Consider the following 15,123-nt stretch of genomic DNA (forward strand, 5'->3'; position numbering starts at 1 on the left):
ACCAACGTGTACAGTTGCTTGAGTTAAATTCTGTCATTTGTCGGATTTCCACAGGTCTATAAGTGAAATATAATCAGGAATACGATATAAAAATTATAGGAAGAGATTTGATATGATTTGAACTGTGTTTTATTAATGTGTTATAATTAATATTGTGTCATTATCAACGGTAAGCATTCTGATTGGTGGCTTGTATAGACAAGCGGGAATCCCATAGTTGAAACGGCGTTACCTAAGCGTCGTCAGCACCCTAAGCTCTGGAGAGCATCACTCTGATCGCGGTAGCCGAGGTGATGTGAAGTTGTTCGGTGTGCTCTGAAAATTATACTTAAAAGTTGCCACGAGTACAGTATATGGTTTTAAACAGTGTTTCAGTCATGCAGTTGGATAAAGTAACTGATGCAGAGTTAATTGCAGATCATATTATCGCAAAGTTCACTACCAATATATAGACGGTGAAAATTAGCCGCAGTGTAGAAAGTACAGGAGAGACGTGCCATTGTCTCATATTCTCGTGTCGGTCGCGTTTCGCGAGGAACTCTCGATCCGTACCGCGTGCCGCTCTCAATAACTGTGTACATAAACCCTTAAGTGTAAAATTTGTAGTGTATTTATTTTATGTCAGTGTGTTGGCTGAGTGTGTAGCCAAGCAAGGGTTGTTCGGCACGTGCAGAATTGAGCGGTGAAGAGATATTCATCCAAAGCCTTCTGTGTTGCAGTGTTAAATAACTTTCAGCAAGAAGATGGCTTCGCCTATGGAAGAAGGAAGTGTATTTCTACGTGTTGAAGCAGTGATCGACATAGAGTAGAAACCCAATAAGGCAGAGATGTGAGCTGCTGCCATGTATCCAGAGAGTCGTCCAAATTAAGATAAGACGCATGTGTTAATTATGGAATGTTATATGGGTTATGTTAAAATACTAGTGCAGTTTAGAATAGGGATTTTATTTAACGTAAAGTAAGCCTGACGGCATGTGTTTATTTCACTTTGATCTTGTTGTATATACGGATAGGAGAGAAATGCATGTTCTCTGTATTTTTATTTTGATTTATGACTAGATAATTGGGATAGTGAGGGATTTGTTAGGATTAATTGTTGTTCATTTATGCATGATAATTTAGTGTAGATTATTCCGATTTTTTCTTGTATATTAGTGCTAGGAAGATTAGATTGACAAGTTCATCCAAGTTGAAAGTTAAATACTTGCTACGTTATTTTATTTTGGTCATTTAGAGAGACAGTAATAGTTAATTGCATGTCGCATGGTATTTCAGAAGCTGTACGTAAGGAGCTGCATAACGACGTTGAAAGAATAGGATCTTCGAATTTAGGTTGGAATCTGTTTTTGCCCAATGATTTGCACAGGAAACGAACCGGGTCTCATAAAAGGCTGATGTGATTTGTGAGAGATATGAGATGCATGCGGAGTTATAATTATGCAGGCCGATTGCATGCCTGATATGTGAAATAATAATGTGCAGTGGATATGTACATGCTATTGTCTTCTGAGAGAATATTATTATCAGAATTGACGGAATTGATTCCAGACCAATGAGTCTGATGTGTGTTAAATTGTCAAAGCATGCTAGGAAGGAATACGATTATACGTGAGTTTCCATGTAGCCGACGAAAGATGATGTCTCGTTGCAAGCTGATATATTGGCCGTGTCGCGCGAATGAGATGGTATTTCCGTGTTACAATCTTGGGAGACAGAATCCAAGCCTTAGTACAGTGTTGAGTACAACATTTCCTTTCAGCTCACAGCCCACCAGGAAATACTTGACGGATGACGGCGTTGTTGAGCGCTCAAATGCAGCAGAAAAAGGCAATGTTGCCCGTTGCTTTCTACATGATATTGATGGAGAATTATATGTTTTCCCTTACAGGATGATGTTTTATGATGTTTCATGTTGTTTGAACATCTTGTCTCGTTGTTAATGGGGAGCAGCCCGAGTGCTGAGTTATATTGATGGTCAATCTAGTTCTCACTAGATCCTTTGTGGTGAACCGCGATTCACGTAGAATCTGTGTAGTATGTAAGACACTTTTTCTTTATCCGATGTAAATAGATGTGTTATTTTGCTCATTTTGTTCATTGTAAATATAGCGTAGGTGAATGCCACTAGTATTTTTCATAATTCATATCATGTCCCATTGCGTCTTAGTTTTTCTTTTCATCGTAAGTTTTCTTTATATTGCAATTTTTCCATTCGAAATAACTACGTATCAGTGTATGTGTACATATGTTACCATATATCATGAACAATGGACAAACAGAAGAAGATTATTTCTGGAAGTATGCAAGTATTCAATGTTGTGCTTGATACTTCATTTCACTTTTGTTTCTTTGAATAATTAACGTTGTTAATGACCAGTTATTTCTTTAATTTTGAGATTTTTGTAATGACATTTTATTATTTGATTTATTTGATTTACGAGTAGTATGATTCGGGGATATTTATGAATAAACTCATCCTACCCCATATTATTGTTTCTCATTCGAGTTACACCTCCATTTTCCTGTCATTTACTTATATTTAAGTGTAGAACTTCGACTTTTAGCCTGACCCAATTGACGACCAACCCACTCTCTGCCCAACCCTGAGTTAGTCGGATGTTCATACAGGAATGGAGGCATCGTCCCTGAGGGTATTCACCCCTGGGTACGGTACAGTATGGATATTCATCTTCGGACAGAAAATTATATTCGTTTTGTTTTGTTGTAAAAAAAAGCAGTCATCTCTCTACAGGCTATGAAGGCCCTTGGAGGGGTGGAAGGTAAAGGCTTCCACTAACCGTAACCTCGGCACTTGATGGGGTGGAGTGGTTAGCTCTACGCCCGGTCGCCTTTGCCCCCAGGAATTAACCTGCTACTCATTTCTGGTGTAGGCTGAGTGAACATCAGGGCCATATGCATCTCCGGAAATGGAAATCTCGTTTCTTAAATTTTAGAACTTCATGACGAGGATTCGAACCCACGTCCTTCCGGGCAAACCGAGGACGCCTTTACCGCTTCAGCCAGGCAGCCCCTTGTTTTGTTGTAAAGGCTGCATAATGTACATCCATAGGTGGTTCTTCACAGTTCGTTCTTCTTCTTTATTTGTTTACCTCCAGGGTCTGTTTTCCCCTCGGACTCAGCGAGGGATCCCACCTCTACCGCCTCAAGGGCAGTGTCTTGGAGCTTCAGACTCTGGGTCGGGGGATACAACTGGGGAGGATGGTCAGTACCTCGTCCAGATGGCCTCACCTGCTATGCTGAATAGGGGCCTTGTGGGGGGATGGGAAGATAGGAAGGGGTAGACAAGGAAGAGGGAAGGAAAGGGCCGTGGCCTGAGGTTAGGTACCATCCCGGCATTTGCCTGGAGGAGAAGTGGGAAACCATGGAAAACCACTTCCAGGATGGCTGAGGTGGGGATCGAACCTACCTCTACTCAGTTGACCTCCCGAGGCTGAGTGGACCCCGTTCCAGCCCTCGTACCACGTTACAAATTTCGTGGCAGAGCCGGGAATCGAACCCGGGCCTCTGGGGGTGGCAGCTAATCACACTAACCACTACACCACAGAGGCAAACCTTTACACTTCTTTAAGAAATATAATTCATGTACTAGGGCATGAAATATTAGTGTTTTTATAAAGGATATGTGACAAGTCGCATATGCAGTGTATGGATACTTACTGTATTTTACCCACTGTATATCCCAACCCTGAGATGAGTATTAACATCTTGGACAAGCCAGATATCGATCTCGTTGCTTCTGAGTAAACAGTACAGACGCTTCTACTTTTTAATAAAATGAATTTGACCCGTCCATGAATAAGCGAACATTCTTGGGACAAAATTAATTTATACAGATTTGGGAATGATGCACTGGAATCAGATTATTAATGATTTGTAAGGTTTGTTAGAGTTCAATGTTATCTTGTTTACTGGAACTTTAGTGCTTTGTATGTTTTTTTAGTGTTCAATGTTAGTTTGTTATCGGAACATTAGAGCATTGTGTGCTTTGATATTTTTTTAGAATATACTTGCTACAGCATAATATCAACGTCAGGACATCGCCAATCGAAGACGGTAGAAAAGTGGACACTTATGTAGTCCGCGAGTGAAGCCTGATCCGATCAATAGGAAGGACATCAGTTAGAAGAGGAAATATTCCTTATGGTCTGCAGACAGCTCGTTGCATTATACAAGTACATGCTACTGTAATTCCAAATTCATGTTACATACTTCTAGGCGTCATAGAGGGGACTTACTTGTGGGAACCTATGTCTGGAAACACGTCGCTTCTGTGCTACACGTAAAACTACTGTAAATAGGATCCGACTCGTTGGCTGAACGGTCAGCGTACTGGCCTTCGGTTCAGAGGGTCCCGGGTTCGATTCCCGGCCGGGTCGGGGATTTTAACCTTAATTGGTTAATTCCTACGGCACGGGGACTGGGTGTATATGTTGTATTAATCATCATTTCTTTCTCATCACGACGCGCAGGTCGCCTACGGGAGTCAAATAGAAAGACCTGCAGCTGGCGAGTGGAACCCGTCCTGGGATATCCCGGCACTAAAAGCCATACAACATTTCATTTACTATAAATAGGAAAAAGTATTTTAGTCTCTCGGTACACCTACTGTACACTACAAGAGGTGCTGGAAATGACGACTCTATCAGCTTTGACGCACACATTATATCTTGCTCCAAAATACCAAAATTTGTACAAGCTGATCATTCTCCGACCCTACGGGGGTCAGGTAACTATGATCCTACAATTGACCCACAGGTAAAAATAGATGAATTAAATCTGGCGATCGTGATGGCCAAGCTCTTGGCCCAACTCACTTTATCCACTAATGTTCGGTCGAGATAAAATATTTGACGGTGCGCTGACATGCTGAAACTACATTTCTCCACTAATGTTCGGTGGCCCATCGCCCAGTACTTCCACAAGTATTTCTCGCGGTAAGATCAAGTGCCTGAGATCCATTAGACGGGGAGGAAGAATGTACACACCACTTGAACGGCCATCGATGATACCTGCCCATACACTTGACGCCCAGCTGTTGTTGAAATCCAGGGGACTATGTGCAATGAAGATTTCCATCAGCCGAAACATAGCTGTTTACACAGTTGAAAACAGCATCCCAAGTTAATTGGTGAAAATGATGGATGGTACAGGTCTAGTTTCACGAGTCCTGGCTCCCGCACGAGATTCAGCACACAGCGGGTAATTCTGAGGGAGTGTAGGCTACCAGAATATGCTTCGCTGATACAGTGTGTGCATCGATCCTTGAGGTCACCGTATCAAGCAGCTGTTGTAGTATAGGTGAAGCGGGAAAATGAAAATCCAGATTCGATCTAGTTTTCATTGCACCACAGAGGCAAAGCGTTTCTGGACAATTGTTCTTATTCAAAACTTAATCTGCTAGGTCTCCTCTCAAAGCCTATCTATGACAGTTTATGAAGGCACTGTTGGGGATACAGGCAGAAGACTGACAACACTAATACATATACCGGTAGAGTAAATTTCTCCTGGGTCTCGCGAATTGTTAAAAGCGGGGTGGTAATCACAGAACCCAACTTGAGGCTGGCACTACTTCTACTTAGGCCTACTTGTGCCTGACTTCCCTAATTCTTTTCTATCCCACTTCCCTTAGTCAAATCTTGTTCTTTTCAGACCCCGACGGTTTCAGCTTTGGGAAGTCTCATTTTACCTTTCTTTACGTTTAAAGGGACTGCATCTTCCATTCATGTTAAGAGGTGATGGTTATCCCAACAATCACCATCAATACACCCATAGTTCTTTACTAACTTACATTAATAATTTAGTGCTTTAACTTTTCCTGATCTATGACAGAATATAGCCTAATAACTATTTCATTATAACATACCTTCACCAGTTGATTCCATGCGACTAGCAGTGTTGACGGTGTCCCCGAATAGGCAGTAACGTGGCATCTTGGAACCAACTATACCCGCTACCACAGGGCCGGTGTGCATTCCACTACGAATTTCTAGCTGTTCGTCTGGTCGATGTGGCAGCCGAAACACAGTGCAAGCCGCTAGCAAGTCCAAGGCCATAGTAGCGATCTCAGTAACATGTTTATCACCTGCAAGGAATAATATTGATATAACACATTATTTAGTTATTGGCATTTGGTGTTTAAACCACACAGCCAGCTACATTTATTTTAACTTTATATTTCTGAATTTCTGTCTACATATATTATTGTTTTTCTAGAGGAATCTGAAAAAGAAAACTACAACACAGTAACGTAGCTTCTGCATGTAAAAGAAATTGCACCTGGCACTGAGATTCACTCAGCCTACACCATAAATCAGGGCCTCTCAAACGCCCAAAAGCTCACGCGTGCAAATCGAGGCAAGAGCTCCATGCACTGTGCATCGGTTCCACTAGGTTCGGCTTGGACCAACGCTTCGTCTCTGGGATACTCGGCTAAGCTCGGCTCAACTCGGCTCGGATTTGGAGCGCTACGGAGCAAGTGAGGAAGAGGGAGACAGGGAGAGCGAGCGAGACAGGCGTGGGGAAAGAGAGAGACAGCGCTATTGCTCCAAATCGAGGAGTGGGGTCTGCACTCTGGGCAACCAAGCGAAGTCGTCTTTTGCACCGTGCACAGTGCATGCACCAGGCGCATGCACCCTGAGAGGCCCTGCCTTAAATGAGTACCTGGTACAGGTTAATTTCTGGGGGCAAAGACTGTCGAGCGTACAGCTAAGCATTCTACCCCATCACAAGTGCTGAGGTTACGGATAGTGGAAGTTTTACCTTCCAACCCTCCCAGGGCCTTCATAGCCTATATGGAGATGACTTTGCTTTGTAAAAGAAACGTCACTCCAACGTTTATCAATAATTTTTAGATGAAGAAGAAAAAAATAACAATATCAGAACAGATCAGTTTATAATACATTAAATTACATTTCAAGAAGTAGCAGACAGCCAGATGGCGTCAAATTAAAATGTCTGCACACGGTAGCCGAGGCCATACGATTATTATTATTATTATTATTATTATTATTATTATTATTATTATTATTATTATTAATATTATTTATTCAAGAAGAGTGTATCTGATATACTGAATTATTGCCAGGCAAATATTTCTGTTTTGTGAAGCTAGGAGTGTAAATATTGATGTTGGGAACTGATGTTGATGTTTGCTTATTGATTTTATGAAAGGGTCCTGTCCTTTTCGGGATCTACTCCAGGCGAAGAAGAGGTGGTTAACATCTCCAATGGTAGTGCCATCGCATACACAGAGTGGAGAGTTCACTACGTTTATGCGATAGAAGTGACTAGCGAAGCTATCATGACTGAAGGGCATCCTGCTAATATCAGTTTTTATTTCATGGCTTAATTGGAGGCTGTGTTTGTATTGTCAAGTAACGTTTGCCTTGAGTATATTTTGATGCTATCCATTCTTGATTTCACTGTGCATGTGTCAGTTGCTTTATTCGTGGAACTGGAGCAGGGAGATGTAGCAACATGTTCTCTGTTTGATTACGTTGCGAATCTTTCTTCGCTGTTTGATCTGCGTACTCATTCTACTGGATGAGAAGTGATCCATACAACGTCGGTGGGTGTCCCGCATCTTCTTAAATCAGTAGTCAGTTTGAGGACGTTTGCTATGTAAATATGGGCACTTTGTAGTACAAGGGGTGTTGTGAGAGTGAGATAAAATGACTAATTCTTGCATCTGAATTAATTTGGCGTAATTAAGGTCTTTGGCGGTGGCAATAGCTTCTGCGGTGTAAATGGATATAACAAAAAAAGAAGTGAGCGATCCAGATTCCCTAATCTTTGAACAGTAAAAGGCGCATTCTGCAATAACAGCGGATGTAAGTTATTGCAGCCATAAGTATAAATTTGTGTTGCAGTGGGCCAATTTCTCTAGTATGGGGTCATTACAGATCTGTTGAGCAGGCCGCGGACTGGATTATTCTATTCCATTTTATTGACAGATACTGCTGTCAAGCATGGGGTAAAAGGGAAGTTCGTGCATGTTGATTCGCTTCAATTGTCGTAACTGTGGACGTATTGATATCTGCGAGTTTAGTATAGCCGAGCAAGGAAGGCAAGCGAAGCGAAGCGAAAACAAGTTATTTCATTCCTCTCCTCAATGAGGAGGGGCGGGCCATCAGCTCAACTAAGGAGCTCTTAGGCCTTATAGAGGAAAGAAATGGTGGAGAAGTTATAATCGTGAGGGTGTGTGTAGTACACACCAGAAAGGGAAAAGAGTGAATGAATCAGGCGTAAGGGCACCATCACAACAAGCCGGGACCCAGGGCGAAGCCCCCAAAGCACCCCGCACAGGAAAAACCCCCGCGAACACGAGAGGAATGGAGAGGAGAAATTTTATTTAGAGCAATGTATCTCGGGCGCGCATTCCGAAAAAGACAATGTTACATGACAGAGAGTTACATAAATACAGTACATTACAGACATTGTGCTGGTACAATGAGTGGGGTCGGTGTAGGGTAGTATGGAGAAAGGAAGTAATAGAGGGTCGTGGTAATGTTAGTGAGGGAAGTAGCGAGTAAACGAAGAAGGTCCAAGATCGGGAGGGGCGGTAGGAGGAAGGTGGGTTGGGGAGCAGGTACGTTAATAGGTGGCGGGGGTGGGGTGGGTGGCGGGACGGAAGTTGGACGAGGAGAGGGGATGTTAGGAGAAGAACGGCCAGGACAAGGCGGGGAACGGGAATGTTCCACTCTGTAAGTCCTTCCGCGGAGACGGACCCCAGTGGTGATCAGCCGGTCGACGTCGGTGGCAGGCGGGAATTGAAGGCGGACCATGAATGTTGGGCCGTGGTCGTTGAAGATCCGGAAGACTCGACGGGCCGGGACACCTTCCAGTTGAAGTCCATGAAGGATATCTTGTTCCGTGACGGCCGGGTCAATGCCACGAAGGACACAGCTCACAGACGATGGGAGTTGCCGTTGTGTGTCGTCGGATGACGGTTCTTGATGTGAAGGTGGAGCCTGCAATGTGTGAGTCTGGGGATTGGCAGGGGAGGGTAAGGGACCCGAATAAGAGAGAGGGGGGAGGTGGTGAAAGTAGACATGATAGGAGAAGAGTGGCTAGACGTGGCAATGACGGACGAAGTAGGGAAGGGAGTAGAGGCAGAAGTGGTGAAGGTAAGAGTAGTGGTGGTAGACGTAACGGAGGCAGGAGGTGGTGGGGACGGAATGGTGCGAGAAAAACGGGGTTGGACAGTGAGAGGGGGTCAGGAAGGTAGCGCAGGTCATATAAAAGACCCTCTGGAGTAGGCACCACTTCATGGGGTCTGCCGGAGAGGAGGACGCCACTGGTGATGAAACGAGCCACGTCAGCTTGCTCCCGGAAGAAGGCCAGTACATCCGGTGAAGGTTGACCAGACAACTTATCTTGGAGCCGGACAACTTCCCATATCCCGATGGAGGCACGGTGAAGTTCGAGAAAGATGAACTGGTCCGAGAAGGCAGTGTCCACGCCTTTAATGAGGCAAGTGTACATGGTGGAAGGGGAAGGCGACAGCCAACTAGGCGTCTGCCCGTTAGATTATTCTTGGGCCGACTGAGCTGCAGCAGAGAAGAGCGCCACCCAACCGAAAAAATAGCGTGGAAATGGGAAAAAGAGTTGTCACCGAAGCCCTGTTTGTGGTGTGACCGAGTATGCAAGGAAGGCATTTTCTGTTTGATGCAATTCTGACCATGATAGTTCACCAAGTGTTAGAGATGCGTAATTCTTGTCAAAATAGTTGAGTAGCTAACCGGCTCCGGTGGTGGGGGCATATGAGGCGAATGGAGGAGGATAGGTTACCTAGGAGAATAATGGACTCCGTTGTGGAGGGCAAAATAAGTAGAGGGAGACCAAGACGACGAGGGTTAGACTCAGTTTCAAACGATTTAAAGATAAAATGTATAGAACCAAACGAGGCCACAGAACTAGTTAAAAATAGTGGATTGTGGCGGAAGTTAGTTAATTCATAGAGGCTTGCAGACTGAACGCTGAACAACAGTCTATAATGAAGATGTATGTATGTAGTTGAGTAGCAGAATAGTAGACGCCGATGCGCGAATGAAATGGCAATATCCTCTACAGAGTCTTGGTGATACGATGTTAGGACTAACGTAGAAAAACCGTATTCAAGATAATTAGGTTTTACGCTGCCATTGTCTCCATTAAATTTATCCATTGGCGATATTAAATTGAAGCCGAAGCGATACGTGGAGCGTCAACCCCAAGTAGAACTTCGGGAATTAAAATTACAGCATATCAGGTCTCGGGGGACGAGTTGCGAGAAATCCTCGTTCCAGACAGTAGCAATACGAGTTTTCGGGGGACAGGTAAATTCCATCCTGGGGTGCTGTATATGGACAGCTGATACCTGTATTGTAGCCGGTATTGTCAGAATGAGGGTGATAGTCTGCTAAGCGACATGTTTATTGACTAGTAATGCAACGCCACAGTATCCATCTGTCCTGTCAGATCGAACTACTGAATAATCCCGAAATCTCACTTTTTTAGAAGGCACAAACCATGTTTCGTAGCGAGCGGCAACACTTACGTTTCGATGAGCGAGTAATCGCTCTAGACTCACCCTATCAGCGATTGCTGACCTAAAATTCCATTGTAATATATTAAGTGCCAGTGCTACTAGTAATTAACTGAAGTAACGTTTCTCGTAGAAGAGAAGGACTGAGCCGTGATTCTTCCACTAATATATAAATAAGGTGGAGTATAACATGAATTATATGTACATGTGCCGTACGAGCTTGGAATGTAGGCTGTGAATTGTGCGGTTGAGGAAGGTAAGGATTATGCGACAATAATGAATACGATACATTTTGAGGATCATTAAAGATAGAATATAGTTACCGAAAATTAGGTACATTAGTAGACCTCGGTATGTCCGACTCCCTGCCTGAGTGGTTAGCGTTGGGAACCTTCGGTTCAGCGGGTTCCGGGTTCAGTTCCCGACCGGGTTGGGGATTTTAATGGCATCTGTTTAATTCTTATGGCTCTGGGACTGGCTGGTTGAATTCGTCCCAAAACTCCCCTCTTCATATTTAGACACCCACACACTAACAACTATCACAGATACACGCAATAGTGATTACATCCTTCCACGTAAGGTTGACGTCAGGCCACATAGGGTTGGAGTCAGGAAGGTCATCCGGCCGTAAAACAGGGTCAAATACACATATGTGTGACACGGCTCACACCGCGATCCCACATGTGTGGGAAAAGCTGAAGAAAAAGAAGAATAAGAATAATATTTAGGGCTGTCCTCCACGTTACATATTCAGCGTCTACCTCCACCACCACGCACCCTTCACCAGTTGTGGGACGCACAGCAGATATCGTGGATCCAAGGTACCTGTGTAGACCTGCCCAAGTCACTGCCATCACATCTAGCTGCTGTCCGTTCTGCGAATAGCGGTTACTCGGGATGCTAACAGGTGGTCATAATGTGATTCGACTGTGTGTAACAAAAATAAAGACATCATAATGTATTACTATGTTGTTGGTTTTTATTTAGTGGTGGTAGTGGTACGATTGTAGAGCCTCCGTGGCTCAGACGGCAGCGCGTGGGCCTCTCACCGCTGGATACCGTGGTTCAAATCCCGGTCACTCCATGTGACATTTGTGCTGGACAAAGCGGGGGCGGGACAGGTTTTTCTCCGGGCACTCCGGTTTTCCCCTGTCATCTTTCATTCCAGCAACACACTCCATTCTCATTTCATAGCATCTATCAGTCATTAATAACACGTTGAGTGCCAGACCGAATTTCATAGGACTGCCGTCTAGTGCCGTGCGCTAATAACATCGAGTTACTCCCTGGTGCCAAAACGTTCACAGGCTTAACCAAGCAAATGATCACTGAAATGAGGATGTATTTATGATATATTACGTCAACTTATTATGTATATTAGGTAAAATATTTCGACCCCATATGGGGTCGTATTGGTCATTACGAATTGTACACGAACACGCGCCCCCATATGGGGTCGTACTTATACAGTAGTTACTGTCCCGACGCTCGGTCATACTTACCTTTTCCTTTGCAGGGACGCGATATATGCTGTTGATTATGAGAGATGTGTTAGCTTGTTCATACTGGGGCCGTAAAAAAGTAGGATCCCCGATTTTAGGTCAGGAAATGTTTGTAAATGGCGACCTTCCGATTTTAGGTTAGGAAATTCTTGTATAAAATGTTGTTATATAAAGTAGTGAAAATCATGTAAATTTGGTTATAAGAAGAATTAGTAGTTACTGAATACTGAATAAATATATAATTTTATTTGTATAACATTTAATTTGAGTGAGAGAACCTAGCAGCGATGATCATGCAACATGGGAAACCAGTGACTATATCGTTGAAGACGATTATAATTGTTGCAACAGCTGGCTTGAAAACCCAGAATACAGCGAGGATGTGTATGCTGAAGACTGTAATTTGTCAATGTGGATGAACGTGCGAGATCGCTATTTGTTCTGTACTGAGTTCAAAATCACTGTAACTATATACTACGTTTGCGTAATTTTCCGACTTGTCCGATATATCGTCCAGACTACCTGCTCTAAGTATTTTACTGCTCGATTTACTAGTAACGACTTAAAAAAAGAAAAGAAAACTCGCAGCACTGCACAATTACAGAAACAATCCGTGCGCGAGATAGGCAATTAAATTTTCACCATCCATAGCACTCTTGACTTACCCATATGGGGTCGCGCCAAAACAGGAATTGAAGAATGGAAGGTTGACTATGCACGTACTTAAATAGACAACCAGCAGATGGCAGGAAGAGAACTTATACAGCTTCGAATCACATACTTACTGCGCACCCAAATGGGTTCGCACAGTTCTCGATTTAGAACGAACGTACGACCCCATATGGGGACGTGAAGTTCAAAAACTTGACTACTCTCACGTACCCATATGGGGTCGCTTGGCACTCAACGTGATAAATCACTTTGGGAGCGGCGACCCCATCGTACTAACAGCCTGTATCTGCTTCATGCATTCCATCCCTGACCCGGTCAATGACTGGAAAACAGGTTGTAGGTTTTCATTTCCAGTGGTACGATTGTACGGCAAATAAAGGAATTACTTGAAGAGGCAGGTTTGACATGGACAGAACGGCTCGAACGTAAACGGCCTCCCGGATCTTTCGTACTCGGCTGTAGTATACAATACTGATGATGATGGTGCTTGTTGTTTAAAGGGGCCTAACATCTAGGTCATCGGCCCATATACACTACTGCTTGATAGAAACATTTCGTTGTTTGCCGATGTAGCCGGGAGTCAGACTATTTCATTTAATCTATGGTCCTCCTACTTGGTCATGCAGACCCGTAGTTTGAACTTCACCGTTGGTAACTCCGAAGACGGTATTCTGCGGTTTACCCTCCCTACACCACGGGTAAATACCGGGACGTTAATAAATGCCACGGTCGCTACTTCCCCTATCCCAGCGTCGTCGAATACCTCTGTGAGGCAGTGCGACGTTGCTGCCAGTAAATACGGCATGTTCCCTAAATAAGAGTAAACAGCGCTGAAGAGAGAGGGTGTGTAGTTAAAGATGAGTTGCCACCGGTCATTACAGGGACGTGTGAAGTCTGATTATTTCTTTTGGAGTACTGCAAAATCCTCGGTACATAAGTATAACCCCAAAACAATTGATGAACTTAAGGGAGAAATCACCAATTACGTAAATCATATTACATGAGAAAGTGTTCGAAAACAAGTACGAAAGAGTTGGAGTTCTGCCTTCAGTAGGGAAGACGACATTTCCAGCATTTCCTCTAACTGTGGTAAGTAATTTTACTCAATTTAATTTAATTTAGTACATCCTCATTCCCAATAACGTATAAATGACGCTAAGTTCGGCGGGATCAATTGCCAACGCAATTGAGTGTAATTTAGTGTGCTACCGTACCCACCTCGCTGAGAAGACAGTTTTGATATGCTCTGTATCTCTAGCATTGTTTCAATAAGCCATAAGCTAAATCTTCGTTTTTTCAAACGAAGAACTGCTTCAGCGATCAGAAATTCAAGAAATTGCCGAAGAAGTCTGTAGGCTATATTGCCTCGGAAGGAGATTCTGTCCGCGAAGCGAGCGGGTCAAGGGTACTTCTTCTCCCATATTCTTGTGAGGTCGCGGATACGAACCGTGTCGTGCACGTGGATTTGGTCCTGTCTTATGGGTGGATGTATTCACTAATTCGTGTTTCTGTAACGGTTGCTAGTATGGCGTGTATTATGTGTGTATGAAGAGAGGTGTATTGAGATAAACACTAACACCCAGTCCCGGAGTGAAGACGCGGTTAAAGTCCCCGACCCGATGGGGAATCAAACGTAGGACTGTCAGAACCGAAGGCCTCGACGATGGCCATTGAAGGAAGTAGCCTCACGATAGGTCAACGGTACAGAAAAACAGATGTCGGTGAAGGCAGTATGCCATTCTAGCAAGTACAGCTTAGGCAATGTGTTGAAGAAAACAAGCGAGGCTCTGCTGGTAAATCAGTTGCTGTTAGTGAATACAGTGTATCGATGAACCAGTTACGAACCTCAGTGCGCCCACGGGAAAGACTATGCCCTATATTCAAATTATATTAAAGTGGCGCGGTAAGTCAGTCGATCCGGGCTGCGTAGCTCAGGTGGTAGAGCGCTGGAGCTCTCACGTTCGCAGGTTCGATTCCGGCTCAGTACGCTGGTATTTGAAGGTGCTCAAGTACGCCAGCCTCGTGTCGGTAAATCTACTGGCACGTAAAAAATTCCTGTGGGGACAAAATTCCGGTACTTCGGCATATCCGAAATCCATAGAGAGGAGTTTGCGGGACGTGAAAGCATTCTTCTTCTTCTTCTTCTTCTTCTTCTTATCATCATCATCATCATCATCATCATCATCATCAATTAGTTGTTGTCACCCTGTTTCCAAGAAAGCGGGGAAGATACCAGCTCAAATCGGCGGTATTCGAGGGTGTTCAAATGTAACCACTCCGTGTCGTTGACATTCTTAACGTTAAGTATCTTCTGTGGGCCAATATTTCTGTTGGCAATTAAAGGGATTTTAAACAATTGTTGCTATTATTATTATTATTATTATTATTATTATTATTATTATT

General features: G+C 43.7%; 1 protein-coding gene across 1 annotated transcript in view; it reads right to left on the minus strand.

Moving 5' to 3' along the window:
- Positions 1 to 15,123, minus strand: part of LOC136863716 (uncharacterized) — a 769,999-nt gene that overhangs the window by 33,414 nt on the left and 721,462 nt on the right. Inside the window, exon 14 of the mRNA XM_067140074.2 lies at positions 5,885 to 6,103. Coding sequence (XP_066996175.2) covers positions 5,885 to 6,103 — 219 coding nt within the window. The remainder of the gene's footprint in view (positions 1 to 5,884; positions 6,104 to 15,123) is intronic.

This window comes from Anabrus simplex, chromosome 2 (assembly GCF_040414725.1).
Source record: "Anabrus simplex isolate iqAnaSimp1 chromosome 2, ASM4041472v1, whole genome shotgun sequence".
Lineage (NCBI taxonomy): Eukaryota > Metazoa > Arthropoda > Insecta > Orthoptera > Tettigoniidae > Anabrus > Anabrus simplex.